We start from the raw sequence: 18,774 nt of genomic DNA, 5'->3' as shown, positions 1-18,774 counted from the left end.
TCTGATTTAGTTTCGATGGTGAGAACGGCCCGCGTGAACAATCATGTAGTGGGCACTGGAAATACATGTGTTCAGTAAGGGATTGGCGCAGTACAGGGTTCACCGCTTCATTGTCGACAGGAACTCATGAAAATTCCAATTCTTGATGCATATAAAGCTGGACTGGGAGTTCCTACTGTACCACTTACCACTAGCGGACTACTCTTCGAAGAAATCGTAGACACACATCAAAATGCACTCAAAAAGCCGCAGCTGGCAAGGTTTGTACCATTCATTCTCTACATAACAGTCAATTACTGACGCTTTGTCTAGATATCCTAAGCACGGAATGCAGAATGAGACAAGTATGTTCTCACCCGTCTAGACTCTGGATCTGACATGATTTAGCCTTCTAGAATGCAAAGTTTGCACGCGATTTTGAAAAAGCATCCAGGTAGATGAGCAAAAGTAACTTAATGATATCGGCCTAATGAAACATCCAGATATTGTGTCGATGGGTCCAGGTGTCATCCCTAAGCACCTTTATCCGTTTGAAGATGTGAGCTTCGAGTCAAGCATTGGGATGAATGATAAGTGTCTTGCACACAATATACCAAGATCCGAAAAAGAAAGGATCCCAAACAGCTGTGGTGAGTTGATGCGAATCACTTTAATGAATAATACCGTCATATTAACGAACGATAGATTTGAATTCTGCTCTTAGCTACGGGCAAGCGACCGGCCTACCACAACTTGCTAAAATGATCAGAGAACAAGTGAAAGTTAGTCCATAGCTTGTTTAGCGCTCCAAGATTAAGACTGACCCGAAGCCACAGATTTACCATGACCCGCCCTATGCCGATTGGGGCTGTGTCTTAACTACTGGTAGTACATCCTCATTGGATATCGCCCTTCGAATGCTCACGGAGAGGGGAGATTCCGTGCTCGTCGAAGAATACACGTACCCGACAATGATCGAAACCTCATTGCCGCTCGGTATCAAGCCTGTTCCACTGCAAATGGATGAATTCGGAATTGTCCCTGAAGCGTTTGACGAAATGCTTCGCCATTGGGACTCATCTATTCAAGGCAAAGTACCAAGACTTCTTTATACTATACCGACAGGACAAAATCCAACAGGAGTTACAGTGCCACCAGAGAGACGATCACTGATATATGAAATCGCTCAAAATTGGGGCATTTACATCCTAGAAGATGACCCTTATCATTTTATCCAGTTCCAAAAGCTGAATTGCGATGCAGATATTGGGCAAACATTGCCTAAGATGGTGGCCAAGACACTGATACAGAGCTATCTGAACATAGATTCCGATGGTCGGGTACTCAGAATGGATACTGTGTCAAAGACGATTGCACCGGGCCTGCGAATTGGATGGATCACGGCTCCTCTGGAGATAATTGAACGTGTGACGAGAATCCAGGAGACCTCAGTTCAAAGCCCCAGCGGATTCTCGCAGATATTCCTATTGAAGCTTCTCGATGCATGGTCTGATACTGGATTCGCGAATCGAATCTTGTACTTGCAATCTATTTTCCGCGATCGGCGGGACGAGTTTGAGGCGGCAGTCCAAAGGCATCTTCCGCCGGGTATCATCACTTATGCTAAGCCTACCGCAGGATTATTCGTATGAATCATCATAATATGCTTAGTGTCTGTTCAAGGAAGTGCTAACTTGGATGACTAGATCTGGATCAAAGTCAATTTACAGTATTACCAGTATTTCCGCCAAAGGGTCCCCGCAGTTATTGAGAACGAAATATATGACAAAGCGATTGAAAAAGGAGCATTAGTGATACCTGGAAGCTGGTTTCGAGCAAGTACTGATACTGAAGTGCAAGAGGTTACTTTCCGTCTCTCTTTCGCTCCAATCCCGGCTGCTGATATTACAGAGATGGTGAAAAGATTCGGTGCGGCCCTTCGATCGTTCGATCCTGAACAACTCCAAGTTGGTAGGATTGAACAGACCTGAAGTGTATTCCGGAAGTGTACGAAGTTTTTCTTTACCTCCCCCCCCTCCCTTCCCTGGGAAGATTGATGGTCTCTGATTTGATCTTTTGGATCTTTTCACCTGATAGCTAGATCCATCAAATTTGTATATAGAATTCTATGATAATCACGACCCTAAGGGGTTGGGTTAAGCCTGTCCCGTGGGAGTAAATGCACCTGGTCCCTAAACATCTTCGGGCCCAATTACAGGGTGAGCGGTTAAAGGCTGTGCGTCACAGTATCGATATTGCTCTAGAAATTACGAAGATATCTGACAAGCAACCCGCCAAACGGTCGGATTAAGATCCGCAGCATGTTTCTGCTGAGGGAAGCGCCGCTGAAATCTTGCCCCCAGCACGTCTTACCAATCTGGCCTGGGACAAGTACAAGATCGGAATGCTTCAGGTGCCTTGATCAAGCGATTATACTCGGTCTGCAGCGTAACCATAAAACGCTCAACTTCCAGAACCTTTACACCGCGGGCAAGATCCGCTGAGAACATTTCATGACTGGTAAGCAAGTTGGCCACTTTACATCATCGAAGCAGGTACGCACGGTGAACTAATACAAGCGAAAGGCAATTACTTTAAGCTATATATGGCGAGCAAGGGTGGTCAGCTACTGTATTAAGTAAAGAAGATTAGCACGTTATAATCAGCGGATCAATCAAAAATCATTTTCTGACCATGAACGCCTTATTTGCATTCCAACTAATGACCACTAGATGAAATGCGTTACGTTATCATATCTAGAATTTCCCCTAGATATTTCTCACATTCCACAGCTTACTCTGTACCAATAGAATACTATCGCTACAATCTGTATCAAACCATTGTTGGCCAGGACCGTTAAAAAAATTAGCGAGCATCTGTCTCAGCTGCGCCATGAGATCGCCTCTGCGGTCGACAACCACTCTGATGGTTATAACCAGGGCCACCAGCAGGGGTCTCCACGTGACCCCAGTGCTTTGATATAGTTTTTCACAATGTTTTGAACAAGGATAATGTCATTTTTTGTGGTGAATCCTTCCGTCGGATCACGAAATATGCCCGGTATGTCTGTACCCTACCATCAATTGATATCGACTCAGATGACATTTATATTCCCATTCATTGGCAAGTAGAAAAAAGAAGTAGAGACTAACAGTTATCATTCTCAGTATATAACGTAATATTTACTTACTTTAGAATAGTATACTATATATAATAATTAGATAAATTATTCTTATATAATTATTAAACATTCTCTAGGACGATGGGCGTGCTGGAAGTGGTGTGGCGCTGCAGCCAATGCCCAGAGCTCCCTGGAGTGTAGGGCTTGTGGAGCACTCCTGGAGACCGTTTTTCACGTCCTGTTTCCCTCGGGAGATGATGGGCCACAGGGTTTGAAGAAAAGGGCCAGAAACGATGGTCACAAAACCTATTGGTAGCTTGTAGCGTTATGTATAATATCTGTAAAAGCACTAGTCCAAAAGTACGTTAAAAATGTTGAAATGGCGTAAGAATCATGGGTTAGTATAAATTGTAGGTTGTTATGAGGAATAGGAAGTGAAAAACATTGGCCTAGCAGTGTAAAACATGGTTGATTTGTAAGTGGGTTCTATTTGACCCTCGTTAGCCAATCTGGTCAGAAGACTAACTAATTTGAAGGCATTCGATGAGATATTTACTCGACGACTGACTACATGGAAGATCCGAAGGATACAAGACCCCCCCTCCTTAGGTATATCCAATAAACTAGTAGTAAATCAAAGAATAGTCCTATGTATTGGTCTCTTTTCTTCGCCGAGGTAAATAGGCTAGTGCCGTAGACTTGGTTGGATGGGATGCCGAGAGCCACTGACGTTTGGCTGGTTAGCCCGCTAAGATACATTTGTAGGGCATGGAGCTGGGCCCTTAGTAGCACGGTTTAAGCCTTGGATTATAGTGAGCCTAGATTTCAGCCTTTTACTATCTTGTTATTTATTTTCTGTTTTCAAGTTTTTGGCTACAATTTCGCTCGTTATACATTTAGCAACATCTTTACTGTTATATGCTCAAATGAACATCTAACGACTCCAGCAAAGACCACGAGTTTTCAGATCTTACATATCATACATACTGCAAAAAAAAAAAAAGCTGGACTTTCCAGCTGTTTCCAGTGTATCACACGTCGTCAACATGCATTCAACAATTTTGTCAATTTTGCTCCTCACATTTGCAGTCTTATCATCTGCAGCGATTGAGAAGCGGGATAGCGTAGCTCCCACGACTACATCCGGGTCCAACTTTGCATCGATATCAGCGATTTTGTAGGCTCATATCTTCCCTTCCTCCCGTTCACCTATGCATATATCTGCAACAATGCTTACACTCGATATAGAGGCTCCCTCGCGTCAGCCCTAAGCACCGCAACACCCGCTCCAGGCGTTACACCAGTAGCAGTCCAAACCGCCAACTTGAGCAACATCGCCGAACCACCCGCAGGCTTCATCCCCGCTATAATGACTGCTGTACCCTTATCTGTACTGGGTGATCTGCTCGACTCTAGCTCGCGAAGCTCATTAGCTGCCGAGTTCCAGAACGGGTCTACACCAGCCTGGTATCAGTCCCTACCGGCATCGATAAAGAGTTATATTGCCGAGGTGAATTCGCAGATTCATGCAGGAGCGTTGTATGCGAATACGTCTGTTGCGGTGGCGACGTCGAGTAGTACGGCATTGGCGGCGCAGAGGGCTGTTGCGCCGACGGGGGTTGCCATGGGGGTCAATGTGCTTGGTGCTTTAGGTGTGGCTGGATTGGCGATGGTTTTGTGATATATATGATATCTTGATCTGATTAGAAAGGTTCTACGCATTTTACGATGATATGGAATATACGAGTGGCATATTGGATACCTAGGCACTGTCTACTGCATCGTTCAATCACAAAAAAGCATATTGCTCCGACAATTAGCTACCAAAATACTTGAACTTGAAGTGTTATCCTTCTTCCTCACTATCCAGGATCGGTACAACTCAAAGCTCTCTGTAAGGCCGATACATTCGAATTCGGCAAGTATTTCCCAATCCGGAAAGGGCTCGCCCAAAGCCCTAATTCTTCGGGGACTGCTCGAAGTTTGTATTTTTGCAATCACATGTTTGAATATGATTTGTAGAAATCAAGAGCATTGATATCCAAAGAAAGTATATTTTCTATTCCCACAGAAGTGAAATACGTGCTTCAAAAAAGGACTTTCCGAGGCTTGGAAATTGAGCCTAAGCCCGCCGATCGCGAGGGGTAATCGGTGGCGCCCTAACTACTGCAAAAAGACAATCCTAGCAGCCCAGCGACGGCCTTTAGTCTAGTGGAGTTGCAGGCTTTAGCCCAGTATCTGGTCAAAATCTCTTTGGGCTGACCGACTGTTGCTTTCTTTATGTGGGAAACAAGATTGCCGAATCGTAACAATTGACATTCAGAGCTCGCTCGGAGGATTATCATGTGTCAAGATCTAAGGAAGATCAAAATACTACCTAATCATCAGCCTAAGTGGAAAGAATCTCATAATTTGACAGCGATGATCGATTACAACGTTGGCCTATCATTGAGATCGACGTAATTTCAGATCTCCCGCCCAGTTTAAATTAGGGCAACTGTCAGATATGAGCAACAAGATTAAGGACATTTTTTCCTACAGCCATGAATCATACTCTGGATACTGCTAACTCGTCACGACTGGGAAACTTCTCAAAGCGACCAAGATTGTCAATGGTCTCACTGCAACCGCGGCTCACATGCTTATCGTGAAGAGTCGATGGGGCTAGATGCCCTACTAATATTCAGACCGACCATTATCTGTACATAGTATCAATCCCCACACATTTGGAGGGGAAAGACTGACTTTATGGCGTAGTTAGTGCGGGGATACTTATCTTTTTTTCTCGCACTGGTACGTATTTTCTTGGAAAATGAGAACACTGCGAATGATCGAACGTCAATTGTATGGCCCCTGCCCCGCTCGACGTGTCTGTGTGTATAGAGTCACCCAGAAAACAAGCTGAGTTTTCAAGACGTTCGTAAGGAAGCGAAAATGACGAATGTGTAGTTGAACTCTTCCGGCGTAATTGTTTATTCCTCGGATGACCAGATTGTGTCTAGTCTTGCATGCAGGCGTTGACGAATGCCCGACCCATGTATTAGTCTTAGGGCTAGCTATTTAGTTGTAGGCCTGGTTTTTCGGCTCGGGCTAAAATCGAGCATGGAGGCAAATAAGAAGCTGATTCGGTCTCGGTATTGACGGTTGTGGGATAACAAGACAGACCTGTACGAGTAAAGAGGGTCCTTGTATGTTGTTGAGTTGCCACGATATTATTGGACTTGGTCCAGATCTTCCTCATACCGTCAGTTAAGTATTTCGTGTGACACTTGCGAGATATACTCCTCTATCTATACACCTGCAGATAACATCTTCTCGAATAAATATTGGATCCGCGTAAATATTCGTTCTCTGTCTCATTCCTGACCGTCGATAGTATTGCTTGGAAACCCCAGCTTCATTCATCTCACCTTCCAGTGTATCAGCAACGGCAAGACGAGAAAACAAAATGTTTCTGCTCCGACTACTCAGTTTCTTTGTCTTCCTCCCTTTCCTCACGTCAACAGTCACTCTAGCCCAGTCCACCACCTCGACAGGCCTGACAGTCTCCTCCTCTGCCCTTGCCGACATTGAGAATCTAATCAGCGGCGCAAAGACGCTGCTCAGCACCGACAGCATCAACAACATCGAGACCACTTTGACGGGGGCAGCCACATTGCTGAGCGGCACAACGGCCAATGACACAAAGACATTATTGACCGAAGTCAGCGCTTTGCTATCTCCGGAACTGGTCTCTGCGGTTGGTCAGCTCGTTACTGCTGATACAGTCAATAAGTTGGGGGACATCGTGAACAATGCGCATACATTGTTGTCGGCGGAGTTCGTGAATCAAACGACCACCTTGATTAATGATGTGACGCCGGTGAGTTTACTTTCTCCAAAACAGCATCTGGCACCTGAAAAAAGTACTAACAATTTGTCTCCCAGCTTGTGGACGATTTATCAAAGGTATTAGGAGGTCTGCTATCAGCACTTTTGGGCTAAAGAGGGCAAAGAACGAGAAAAATGAGGGGGTTTTACTTATATACCGAATACGATATTTTCTGAGATTGTTTTTGTAATGAATACGAATTGACAGGTTGATTGCATAAATTTCGAAAAGTAGTCCGAGGATAGCTATCTATATACGCAATGTCCATGCAGTCTTGACCAGGCCTTAGTATGATATAAATAAATGAACAGTCCGAGGGTACCGTAGTCAGTAAATCAACCCGAAAAATGATTTTCGTAATCTATGCAGCGCTCCGAGGTATGCTATTCCTATCCGAAAATCCAAATTGAACTCCATAAATGCTCCTTGTGTTGATAACAAATTACGCCATTGCAGTGAACAGGCAATGCATAGTGCTCCAGGCTGTCCGACATTTACTGCCGAAGCATCTCTTCCACCTCTTTCATGACTCGCTTCTTTGGTATCGATCGGATGGCCCTCGGCAAGACTGGATAAATGGCTCTGCCCATGCCCATGGAGAATTTGTATCTGAAACGGCTCGTAGGCGATGATTGAAAGCCGTATTGCTCTCGAACGTGGGGKGGTAGCATCTCTGGCGTGATATTTTTCATGAACGGCATACTCATTTTAACCCAGCTGGGTACGTTGTGAAACTTCTCCAGATCATGCACAACAGGTCGTGCCCGTGTGTCAACATCCAGTTTCTCAACGTGCTCATCCCAGTAATCCCAAAATGCAGCACGATTAGCGGGCCATAATCCCTTGGGAATGTTCAATGTGAGATTGAGTAGGACCGTAAATTCACTAAACGCCTGTTCGGCCTCTTCAAAGCTGAGCTCGTGAACAATCCGTTGATAGACCTCTGTACCTGTAGCATATAGCGTTGCAGCTATCCATAATCTCAATTTCGGGTCTTGTGGGTAAGGACTCAGATGACTGATTCCGTTTCGTGCAACATGGCTGATTCGCCGCTGTTGTTGTTGTTGCTGTTGCTGCTGTTGTTGCGAGGCATAGATCCGGTCCAGAATCTGTTTCCGCTGTTGGCGAGTACCAAATGTCAGCCCGTAGAGGTAGAGAGCCGTCGAGTGTATGCTTTGATACAGTTGTTCGGCCAAAGTTTTGACCTTTCCACCGGCGCCTGTTTTGGAAGCAGTTCTCGCCATTCCGTGCGCTGCGGCCTGAAGGAGAATCGCCACGGCTCCTCCTGTCAACAGGATCCCCTCCTGGAGAATCTTGGGGACCTGCTGGAGCTTTTCCAGGGATTGGAGTATCTCATTTTCTGAGTCGGAATCCAGGGATCCAGTGAGGCGTACAAAATCACTGCTGTAGAACTCATAACTTTCCGTAAACCTGGAGCTAGCGCGTCGAATAGGAAGCGTTGCGGTGCTAGAAAAAGACATTTTGCGATTCTCTCTAGCCTAGATCCGGTGGCTAGAAAATTAGGAGGCACTTGATTTTCTCCTGTCTCTCAGCACAGCTGTAGACGGTAGAACCAGCACCGATTACTCGGGCAGGGTCATGATCCGAGCGACATGCTGAATAGCAAGATGTGAAGATGCTACTGTCAGTAAAAAACAAACATTAGCATTAGAATGATAGAGAGATAAAGCCAAGTCCCGTGATTAGCCAGCTCGGCAAGTACGGGGGAGCTGGGGAAGGAGCGGGGGAGCTACATCCATCCTTTCGACATTTTTTAACCTCTCACCTCTCATCGCTTCGTCCAATCCAGCTTAAGCAACATCTGTCCAGCCAAAAAGACTGGATGTCACAAGATCGCGTGTATTGACGTCAGCTAGTACACTCGTCTCTCTATTTCCCGAGGTTCGTTTTGACCCCAGTCAAAGACCCGCGCTAACCTCGCGCTAAGTTTAGGAGATTAAACGAGCTGACGACCGTGAGCCTGGCCTATCGCACAAAGACCGTATGTCATGACCCAATTGCATATTCAGAAGTCAGTGCTCTGCACCGTCGCACCGAGAGGAGTTCGCACAATAACTATCCATGTGCCATCTGGGTCATGGCAGTTACGTATCTAGTACTAAATGAGCTTGAATCATGCGCGTACAGTGGCACAGAGGCGAACAATCTAGTACAAAGCCTTAGCTTCAATTGGAAGGCTCAAGCAGCTGCCCTGTGGATACCAATCCCCCGCATTAGCTTGGTGCCGGTGCTCCTTGGTATTGGCTTAGTCCCGAGCGCAACAAAAATTTCTCAGGTCTGGAGGTACATACCCCAGTTCCCCTCCCGCTCGTTCTCCATTTTGCGCCGATCGATTCCGTCCTTGTACATTATTCCTGATCTAGTCCAGCGCTCGTCCAGCGCTCGTCCAGGTTGATCTTTGCGTCTTTCAGTTCGCTCCGACGCTAGCTATCTTAGTCATTTTGATTCATCTCATCCGGCAAATCAAAGCAGAACGCGCCTCTGATTCTGCTCACTAAATTACCAGTCATAGCACGAGTGGCTTAACCCTAAGAAGAAACCCCACTTTGGGGATGGCCCAGCACTTGCTTGTTCCTTACGCAAATGTTTCTTAGTGTCGGCTCACCCTAGCACATGGGCGTTGCTCGACTCCTTTCCCTGTTGGCTCCAGAGTCGGGATTCATCCGTTGCAGCAGGATCCGGAGACCAACACAGGAAGGAATGACCTCTCGCTTCAGTACGCCGATCCGACTGCCGCCTTATCTTGTTTTCTGTTCCGAAGTTTATCTGAGGTATGACCGGAGACGCTGTACCAGATGGGCATGTGAAAATCCAAAGATGGTATTACCATGCAAAGAGCCCCATACCAAAATTCAAGAACGCCGAGGCCTAACTCTACACTTTCCCCGTACATCATCCCCAGGCCCACTTCTCGCACACGAGCTCGCTCTTCTCCCAATCATGATAGCTTTGGCCACGATCATCGTGAGTAGAGTAGAGGCCGCTGGAGTAAATTTTGCCCTACTGGAGCTTGTGAAATTAGTATCGACTGACTTTTCCGTGGGGTAGTGTAGCACTTCCTTGGACGAATTGAGCTAGATATGAAGCTATTGATCTACCGACCCATGGGGTTTTGACTAGTCCTATACAGCTTAGTTGCTTTAATTGTTCCCTTATTCCCATTCTGCAAAGTTACGTCGCTTGTAGTTTGTTCTAGTCTTCTCTCTTTCCTCTTGTCGCGCGCCATTGTTCCATTTACTGCTTTGACTGTCTACACTTGCTCTATGAAGGACTTCATAGTGTAAGTAGGTAAGCAGCTACAGTAAATCACGGCCAGACGGACCATTGATTCGTCTCGCTGAGTTTTGCGATTTGAGCTTGGTGAAACAATCGCAAAGCAACAAAAGGCCAACATGTCGGAAATTGAAAAGCCCGTTGAAGAAGCTCCTGCTGTTACAAGTGCAGGTGCTTCCAATGGAGCTGCTGCCGGCCAAACAACAACAAAGTCTCCAACTTTTCTCGACAAGCTATCTATGTTCACTGTTGGAAAGAACCGGGGACAATTGCCGACTGAAAAGGGTATGTGGCTGCAACCCTACCTGTATCTTGGAGCGTTTAGTGTTTCTGCAAGAGCCGTGGAGGATTTCGACCGGAGAAGCAGGAGCTTACGCGCCTAAAAGAGAAAAGAAATTCCCCGGCTAATTGAAAATAGATGTAGCTACGGAATCAGACGAGAATGCGGCTCCTCCACCTCCTCTCACTTTCTGGCAGAAGGTGAAACTCCACTTCAGACGTTACTGGATCTGCCACCTGATCGTACTTATCATTCTTTTGGCTATCTTGCTCCCTTGCCTGTAAGTCACAAGAAAGATGACTATGGGATTACGAGTCACTAATGACTTTAACTAGTTTCCTATTGATCATACCTGCAATTGCGCAGGATTTACTTAACAGTGGCTCAATTGTAATCGATTCCGCGTCAATTCTACAGCCTACCAACAATTCCGTGATACTTTCTATTGCTTCGCACATCTACGTTCCCGGCCCATTCACTGTACACACGGATGAAGAACATCTTCAGCTGTATGTTCCTCAAGTTGGATCCGACTACCCGATGGCTCTCCTGAATCTGCCAGCAGCAAGTGTTCATAAGAACACCTCTATTGGAGAGAACGGCCAGTACACTGTATTTGAGAACTACACATCATGGCAGAACTTTGTCCACAATACCATCTTCCTGAGTGCTGGTAGTTTGGGTCTGAAAGGCAAAATTGGTACGCAGCTTGGGAAGATTAAGAAATTTACTCTGGATTTGGACAAGCAGGTTCCTTCCAATGGTGGGTTCTTTTCCGTCGCCTCGTTAACCTTACTCAAATTGCTAACATGTTATTTCGTCCCTTTCAGGACTGGCACAATTTAGCGGATTCAGCATCGACTCTGCCAGCTTGGTTCTACCAGCCGAAAGTGATGGCACGAATCTCATTGCGAATGCGACCTTGCCGAACCAGTCTGTACTGACTCTTGAAATCGTATGTTGAATCCTTCAAAGTGGATGATTAAAGCACCTAGATTGCTAATATTAACATACATATAGGGTAATACAACTGTTGATATCAAGGCCGGTAACCTTACGATTGGTAAAGGCATTATCGAGAACCTCTACTTGAAACCCGGAAACAACTCGGTACAGATCCGGGGTACTGCGAACTTAACCACGATTCTTGATAACCTCAGCTCGCTCATTGCCCAGCAAAAAGAATACATCAAAAACGGTTATCTGTCACTCACCACCCAGGTTACCGACATCTCGTATAACGGAAGCACAGTTCCATACTATACCGAGGAGATGGGTAACTTGCCTCTGACCGCACAGACACCTTTACTGGGATTGTTACTCAACACACTGTCGGGCTTCCTGCATAGCGGAGCTGCGAACACGACCAATCTGACTTCGATTCTCAAAAATTACACAAGTAATCGTGTGACCCGTGATAACACTGATGATATCCTCAACAACGCCACACAGTTGGAGGTCGTCGCCAGGCATCATTTAGAGAGATTAGTCAAGTTATAGGTTGATAACAAGATGGGAGAGTCTTACGAGTCTTGACCTAGAGTGGGTTTGCAAGATACCGTGCTACATCTAAACTTGTAGCTTATGTTACTAATGTTTATTTTATGAATTATGAAATGCTGTGTTTACGCATGTTCCTAATTGAGATTGGAGTATTGTACATATTTAACCAATTGAATGTGACTCAATTCTGGCAGATATTCAACTCGTTTGTGCATAGTAGCTCTCGAGGTCGCCTCGGCAGACGGAAAGTTAAAGCAGGAATGCATAATTGCATCGCATATTTTGAAATGGCGAGATATTATTGTTGGTCATCAGGAGAGCGCAATGTAGTAGTATGAATTATTAGTTGTACATGTATCAAACATCCAAAACAACAACATGCCTAAACAGCAGTCACATTAGCCAAAACACCAGGCTGTAACCTTTCCAGCTTCGAACACAAAGCCCCCCAAACATGCTCAGACCTCTGAACCCCTTCCGCACTCGTGATAACGGGAGCGTAAGCCTGCAATTCTCCAGCACGCATATACCCGCCATGACTCTCTCTACCCGTTGAAGCAGCTTTGACAATGAGTCTAGATCCTTCTTCCGCTGTGCGGGCGAACAGAGATGCAAAAATGGCACGCGCGACTTTTGCGGATCCAGATGATTCGCCGCCTAGGCCTGTCTTGCAGAAACATGGATCGAGGGTGTTGATGACGATTGAGTCGTCGACGCTGGAGGATAGTTTGATGACTGCGTATAGGAGTAAGAGCTTGGAGATATTGTATCTAAACAAAAACGTTAGCCGGATGCATACATATGTATGCAAGTGTAAACATAGTGAAAAGCTTACTGATTCATAACCTTCACGTGAGACTTTGTACAGTAATAAGTGAAGACATCGTCTTTAATGTTCTCTGGGTACTGAGCTACATCGTACAATGCCGAGCCCACAAAAGTCATATGCGGCGTACTGTCGTACATTTTTGCAGTCTGCTTCAACTTGGGAAGAAATTGCAATGCCAGTAAGAATGTACCCACAACATTGACAGCTATTGTCCTCTCAGTGCCATAGACAACTTGAAATTCATGCGCGGCAAGACCAGCGTTGTTGATTACTACATCTAGGCGCGGTAAATTATTGGCTCGTTTAACGAAGTGGCTGATTGAATCGGCAGATTCTATGTTGACTGGCCAAACCTCAAGGATGTCTTTATTGCAATTTAGAGCACCCTCGATTTGTTCTTTGGTCTCATTGCCCTTTCTAGTGTTACGACAGGCTAGTATGACTTTGCTGGCGCCTAGGCGGGCGATGTGCTTGGCTGCTTCTTGGCCTAAGCCAGAGCTGGCGCCTGTAATTATGACTGTTTTGGATGCGAATGAGGCAGTCGGTTTAGATATTTGGAGAATCAGTTGTGTGTGAAGAAAGTTTCTTATTGAAGGCATGCTGACGAACGTCCTCAAGAGTTGCAGTAGAAGCAATATTCTGTACAATCTTTTGAATTTATCAGGCCTGTAAGCTATGTGTACTTCTGAGAACTGAATGACTAGAACCTATGATTCTAGTCCGCGACCTCCATTTATTTCAATCCTATCTGGAATGTAGTTGTCAGGCAAATTTATCTCCGCGGACATTAGGGTTAGCCTAAGCCATTTATCTCCGCGGTCTTAAGACACCTTGCCCCCACGCCTTCAGCCCATCTCGAACTACCAACGTCCAACAACTCACTACATACCACTTGCATTATTAACCGATTTTTATCAGCATCATGCCAACACAGGACGCCGGGCTTAACTCCATGGCGCCGTCGAAGGTGTACAAGTCCAGCCGACGAAATCGCGTCCCACTGTCCTGTGAGCCCTGCCGGTCTAGAAAGTACCTAATCCCCTTCGGACCAGTTTGAAGAATGTACCGCTGACAAACCTATTCAGGTTAAGATGTAATCGCGAGAAACCATGTTCAAACTGCATAGTTCGCGATGAACGAGCATCTTGCAAGTATGAGAGTCCCAAAAATGAACCAGCAACATTCCAACACCATGGGACTAAGCAAGGACACTCGATGCAGCAACGGATAAATCACTTGGAGGATCTAGTAAGGAATCTGATAGCGCAGAATCACAATGCGCCGATAACACCTGAGGGTGTTGAGACCGGAGGGTCGTTCAAGGATTCAGTTATTGATGCCTCAGAATCGACACATAGCCCAGGTAAAACGGTGATTGATGGTGGTCATTCCGTCTACAAGGGTGCAGAGGACTGGTATGATATACTACAGGAGGTAAATGATCACAACTAATTTTTGCTTTGTTTTTTGCCATGTTCTGACCCTTGTCTAGATTAACAAACTCAAGCAAGTCTGGAGCGAAAGCCAAGATGACCCTACATATAACGTGGCTCCCACTTTATCGAATATGGTTGATGGGTCAAGCTTGCTCTTTGGCCAGGTTCAGCGAACAGATAAAATCGAATTGCTGACAACACTGCCACCTAAACATCAAGTGGATAAGCTCATACACCACTTTTTTGATCGTGACAATTTTCCTATTACAATCGTTCGTAAGTTGACTTGGCCCGTCAAATCTTTAAGAAAACATCTGAAGCTTACAAAAGCAAAGCGATTCTACATGAACCGACTTTTATGCGTGAAGTATAGATTCTGCTAAAATCACTTGGTGATGCTCCTAATATCATTATAGTACTCCGAGCACTGGAAAGATCCAACCAAAACCAGTGTCATATGGCTCGGACTACTCTTCTCCATCCTGAGCATCAACATGCTTGCATACCAACAATTCGGAGAACCACCAGATTACGAAGGAATGTCCGAGCCCCTAGTCCAACTTTACCGACTACGCACGGCACAGTGCTTGATTATCGGCGACATGGCCAAATGCCTACCCTACACAATCGAAACATTACGTCTATATGCAACAGCAGAACTCAACCGCAAAGACGACAATAGTCGAGGCCTCTGGATAATGACCGGAGTGATTGTCCGTGCAGCAATAAATATGGGTTATCACCGTGACCCGTCTCAGTCACCATCTCTTACTCCCCTGCAAGCAGAATATCGACGCAGAGTGTGGATATCTGTGATGGAAATGGATGATATGGCTTCATTCGTTGTCGGGTTTCCGCGTATGGTCTCAGGGAATGATTTTGCGGATACGATGGAGCCTCGAAATTTGTATGATTGGGAGCTTTCGGACGATCTTACTGTGTTGCCACCATCCAGACCCATGAGCGAAGTTACACCTGTGGCCTATCTGATATCCAAAACACGATTGTTCCGAGCTCTGGGTAGTATCACTGATTTCAACAATACTCCGACCCAGGGACCATACGAGCAAATCCTCGATATCGACAAGAATCTAACCAAGGCATATCAAGATCTTCCCGCAGATTTGCGAATGAATGGCCAGCAATGGGAATATACGGTAAGCGGCAAAAAAGCCACTGGCTCGAATACGCAGTTGGAGCTTCTTTATCATCAAGGGATGTGCCAACTTCACCGACGATTCATCGCCAAGGGAAGAATGGACCCTCAATATAATCACTCGCGTGAGCGATGTATATCGTCGGCGCTTACATTGCTCAGGTTTCAACACATCATGGAGCCCTTTTGGTATAACTTCTCGCGGGCGAGAAAGATCATCGCGCTCTCTGCAATGATACTCTTTCTTGAATTGGAGTGCAGACGTAAAAACTCCGAGTCGAATACGTTCTTTCCGGATACCGGTGAGTTACTAACAGCATTGAGCACATCCTGTGCCCTCTGGGAGAAAGCTCAAACAGTCTGCGATGATGCGCAAAAAACATATAAAATATTGTCGGGGATGCTGTCAAGTTTCCAGACGTCAGTGGGCTCCAGCTCTACGTCACAGTTAGAGACACCGCGACCACTATTCGAGTTTGCGGGAATGGGTTCGTCGATTCAGCCTGGTACTGCCAATTTTTCGGATGGTAAGGAATGGCTTCCGATGTCGGAAGACATGAATATTGACTGGGTAAGTCTCTCTAACTTGTTGTTGGTCATTGTGTATTGACTCTAAAATAGGCTTCGTGGGATGCTTTTATTGAGGGTGCAATCTTCGAGGATGAAGTTTGAATTGTTGGAACCAGTACATTGACTGTTGTTGAGTAGTAAGAAAGCTATAAATGCACCTAGCTACGACCAGCAATTTGTAAATCAAGGCATATTACTTATTTCTCTGTTGGATAGTCATATGTAGCAAGAGCCAGGCACTATTATATGTGTATATAGCGCTTAGCAATAGGTCCTAAATATTCCCAGGCTCACTGGCCGTCTTACGACTCTTCAAGTCCGACGAAGAGGAGGATTCAGCACGTCCCTCATCATCCTTTCCCCAGTGCTCATCACCAATGGATATACTACGCCGCCATTGAGACTTCCCATCTTGTTGTGACTCTATACGAGCCATATACCGCAACAAACTTTCCGTCAGACGATTCAAAACCCATTCAGATTCCGTCTGTTCCGCCATCATGGGACTATTCTCGCCCATCCAATCCCATTCTATCAGGCCCCATTCATTCTCATCAATATTGACTTCTGGGCCTTGTTGTTTTGTGTTTGGATTGGTAAAGCGGATGAGTTGCGTAAACTCGACCCATTCTTCGTACGTATATCGTTTGATGTCTCCTGCAACCACGTCCTGCGTGACTCTGCGAATGGCGAATATCAAATCCCGTGCAAGGCGTGTCGGCGATCGGCGGTGTTTCTCGAGCTCTTCAATTGTTCGAGGACGAGGGTGAGCACGCTCATAGTCGGTAGTTGCCTTTTTTTTGCCTGACGCTTCATCGATGTTTTCGGGGTCCTGTTCTCCAACGGTAAAGCCTCGCTCAATACGTATTCTTTCAGCTCGTCTTTCGAGCCATTCCCGGACCTTGGGGAATTGGGATATGAATTCGACATATCGGCCCTCTTTAGGTAGTACCGTGAATTCCGCAATGTAGTTTGTCGCGTTGTCGACGCCGGCAAGGATCGTGTCGCTCATTTTGGAGATGAGGATCGTCATTGTGGGTATAGCGATTAGGGACCAAACGATGAAGAACGGTCGTCCACCGTTACTCTGCGGTGTGATATCTCCATACCCGATGGTGAGCAAAGAGCAAAATCCAAAATACAGCGCGTTGAAGTAGGTAATATTCTCGAGTCTCGAGAAGACGCCCGCTCCTCCGCACCAGACAATGGCGAAAGCGACGAGACTCATAAAGAGGGACATCCAGCGGCGAAACCTTAAAGTTTCATCCTGTATAGCTCTCATGGCATTGAAGCGGTCCTTTTCCTCGCGCATGATTATTGTTCTTGATCTATTGGGGTTGACGAAATTAGAAACCATATTCTGTAGCGGTCTACGCCGTCCCGCGAGCTTCTCAGCTTCTTGAAATTTTCGTTTCCGACCTTCAGGGGTTCTTTCATATTCTTCATCGATAGTAGTAGACCGTTTCAAGACTTCCACTCTTCTTCGGTGAAGATGGCCCTTGACAACATTGGCATTAGTGAGCTCTCGCGCGAATCGACTGATACTCGCAACAATGAGAGCCAAAATAATGATCCCAATAACTGCATATGGGAAAATCAATCCTCTCGCCACGTCATTTCCTGCGGTAATATCACCATATCCCAAGGTGAGCACTGTCACATCTGAAAAGTACAAGGCATCGGAGAAGCTGATGTCTACTAGCTGCTGATACATAGCGGCGCCAATGGCAAGCCAAATCATGAAGGAAGTCGTCTGCAAGATTAGCGTTCGTTGATCGTCTGTAAGGGCGAAATGTTCAGGATAGTGGCCCAGGACATAACCCAGCATGTTGATCATTAGCATTACGGCTAATATAAAGTAAAGGACGGCTGCTATCACGGCGCTCCAGTAGCCTTGGGAGAACAGCTCGCCTGGGGGCACTGGCGGGGKATAAATATGCACAGATGCTATTATCCCTGCCAGCTGTTTGCATCGGACAGTCGGATTAGCTAACGTGTCACCAGAAAAAATAATGTAGAGTTGATACTTACTATCCCGGTGGCCAGAAACCATAGGCCTATAGAAGCCGGTAAGGCAAAAATGTACCGCATTTTTTGCGTAAAATTGAAGAGGAGAAATAGATTGCCCAGCACCCCAAAGACCAAAGACGAAGCATTAAGGCCCATACACCTGTTTCGAATATTAGCAAAACTCCGCCTAGGCTCACTACTTGGTCATCCTAAGACATACCAACTAGAGTCCTTGATGCCAGTTTGAAGTGTTCTTCCTATACTATCGAGCTGATTGGGGTGAATCTCATTTCGCCACGAAGTCACCAAAGCCACAACAGACATAAGATTGGCCAGCGGAGCTGTAGTTGCGGCCACAAGCGGAATAGCCGTTGAGGCTATCCACCAATCTCTACACGCTGATTAGCCATTTCGACATACAACAACAGATAAAACCGCAGACAATTCCGTACTGTGTCTGATCCTCTTCCCCATTCTGCCATTCATTGAAAGTTTCCCGGAATTGACTCAAACTCCAAATCCATCTCGATCGGTAGACTTCAGCCTCATTCTCGGCTCTGAATATAATGTGTGGTCCCTCCGCGGAATCGTTTGAATCCATGTCGGATCCTTCGGAAGGAGCAGATCTCCTTGATGTCTAGGACAGTATATCACGAGAGGGATGCATATTAGGTGCAAAGCTTCCACAGTGCATATCAGAAATTGACAGCTTGTTGTGCCGATGA

At 45.9% G+C, this 18,774-nt stretch overlaps 8 protein-coding genes across 8 annotated transcripts; 5 read left to right on the top strand and 3 right to left on the bottom strand.

The window, feature by feature from the left end:
* Window positions 1-126: 126 nt before the first annotated feature.
* On the top strand, window positions 127-1,970 carry BHQ10_000669 (uncharacterized protein; the record flags this gene model as incomplete). Its single annotated transcript, XM_040879303.1, has 6 exons — window positions 127-260; window positions 313-344; window positions 483-629; window positions 685-761; window positions 816-1,625; window positions 1,686-1,970. The coding sequence occupies 6 exons, from the start codon at window positions 127-129 to the stop codon at window positions 1,968-1,970; spliced, it is 1,485 nt and encodes a 494-aa protein (XP_040729174.1).
* A 2,176-nt stretch (window positions 1,971-4,146) lies between these two features.
* On the top strand, window positions 4,147-4,781 carry BHQ10_000668 (uncharacterized protein; the record flags this gene model as incomplete). The annotated part of the gene is made up of 2 exons (XM_040879292.1): window positions 4,147-4,277; window positions 4,349-4,781. 2 exons carry the CDS (start codon window positions 4,147-4,149, stop codon window positions 4,779-4,781), a joined length of 564 nt encoding a protein of 187 aa, XP_040729173.1.
* Window positions 4,782-6,548: 1,767 nt separating this feature from the next.
* BHQ10_000667 (uncharacterized protein) lies at window positions 6,549-7,084 on the top strand (the record flags this gene model as incomplete). Its single annotated transcript, XM_040879281.1, has 2 exons — window positions 6,549-6,962; window positions 7,028-7,084. The coding sequence occupies 2 exons, from the start codon at window positions 6,549-6,551 to the stop codon at window positions 7,082-7,084; spliced, it is 471 nt and encodes a 156-aa protein (XP_040729172.1).
* Window positions 7,085-7,465: 381 nt separating this feature from the next.
* On the bottom strand, window positions 7,466-8,452 carry BHQ10_000666 (uncharacterized protein; the record flags this gene model as incomplete). The annotated part of the gene is made up of 1 exon (XM_040879270.1): window positions 7,466-8,452. The coding sequence occupies one exon, from the start codon at window positions 8,450-8,452 to the stop codon at window positions 7,466-7,468; it is 987 nt and encodes a 328-aa protein (XP_040729171.1).
* Window positions 8,453-10,384: 1,932 nt separating this feature from the next.
* On the top strand, window positions 10,385-12,045 carry BHQ10_000665 (uncharacterized protein; the record flags this gene model as incomplete). Its single annotated transcript, XM_040879259.1, has 5 exons — window positions 10,385-10,550; window positions 10,684-10,825; window positions 10,881-11,308; window positions 11,376-11,500; window positions 11,566-12,045. The coding sequence occupies 5 exons, from the start codon at window positions 10,385-10,387 to the stop codon at window positions 12,043-12,045; spliced, it is 1,341 nt and encodes a 446-aa protein (XP_040729170.1).
* Window positions 12,046-12,430: 385 nt separating this feature from the next.
* Window positions 12,431-13,014, bottom strand: BHQ10_000664 (uncharacterized protein; the record flags this gene model as incomplete). Its single annotated transcript, XM_040879248.1, has 2 exons — window positions 12,431-12,818; window positions 12,884-13,014. The coding sequence occupies 2 exons, from the start codon at window positions 13,012-13,014 to the stop codon at window positions 12,431-12,433; spliced, it is 519 nt and encodes a 172-aa protein (XP_040729169.1).
* Window positions 13,015-13,799: 785 nt separating this feature from the next.
* BHQ10_000663 (uncharacterized protein) lies at window positions 13,800-16,141 on the top strand (the record flags this gene model as incomplete). The annotated part of the gene is made up of 5 exons (XM_040879237.1): window positions 13,800-13,884; window positions 14,004-14,311; window positions 14,370-14,585; window positions 14,730-16,040; window positions 16,091-16,141. The coding sequence occupies 5 exons, from the start codon at window positions 13,800-13,802 to the stop codon at window positions 16,139-16,141; spliced, it is 1,971 nt and encodes a 656-aa protein (XP_040729168.1).
* Window positions 16,142-16,313: 172 nt separating this feature from the next.
* Window positions 16,314-18,650, bottom strand: BHQ10_000662 (uncharacterized protein; the record flags this gene model as incomplete). Its single annotated transcript, XM_040879226.1, has 4 exons — window positions 16,314-18,002; window positions 18,071-18,209; window positions 18,270-18,440; window positions 18,502-18,650. 4 exons carry the CDS (start codon window positions 18,648-18,650, stop codon window positions 16,314-16,316), a joined length of 2,148 nt encoding a protein of 715 aa, XP_040729167.1.
* Between the last annotated feature and the right edge of the window lie 124 nt (window positions 18,651-18,774).

This window comes from Talaromyces amestolkiae (assembly GCF_001896365.1).
Source record: "Talaromyces amestolkiae strain CIB chromosome Unknown scaffold1.1, whole genome shotgun sequence".
Taxonomy (NCBI): Eukaryota; Fungi; Ascomycota; class Eurotiomycetes; order Eurotiales; family Trichocomaceae; genus Talaromyces; species Talaromyces amestolkiae.
Note: the sequence above shows the minus strand (reverse complement) of the source record. Positions and strands in the feature narration are given on the sequence as shown.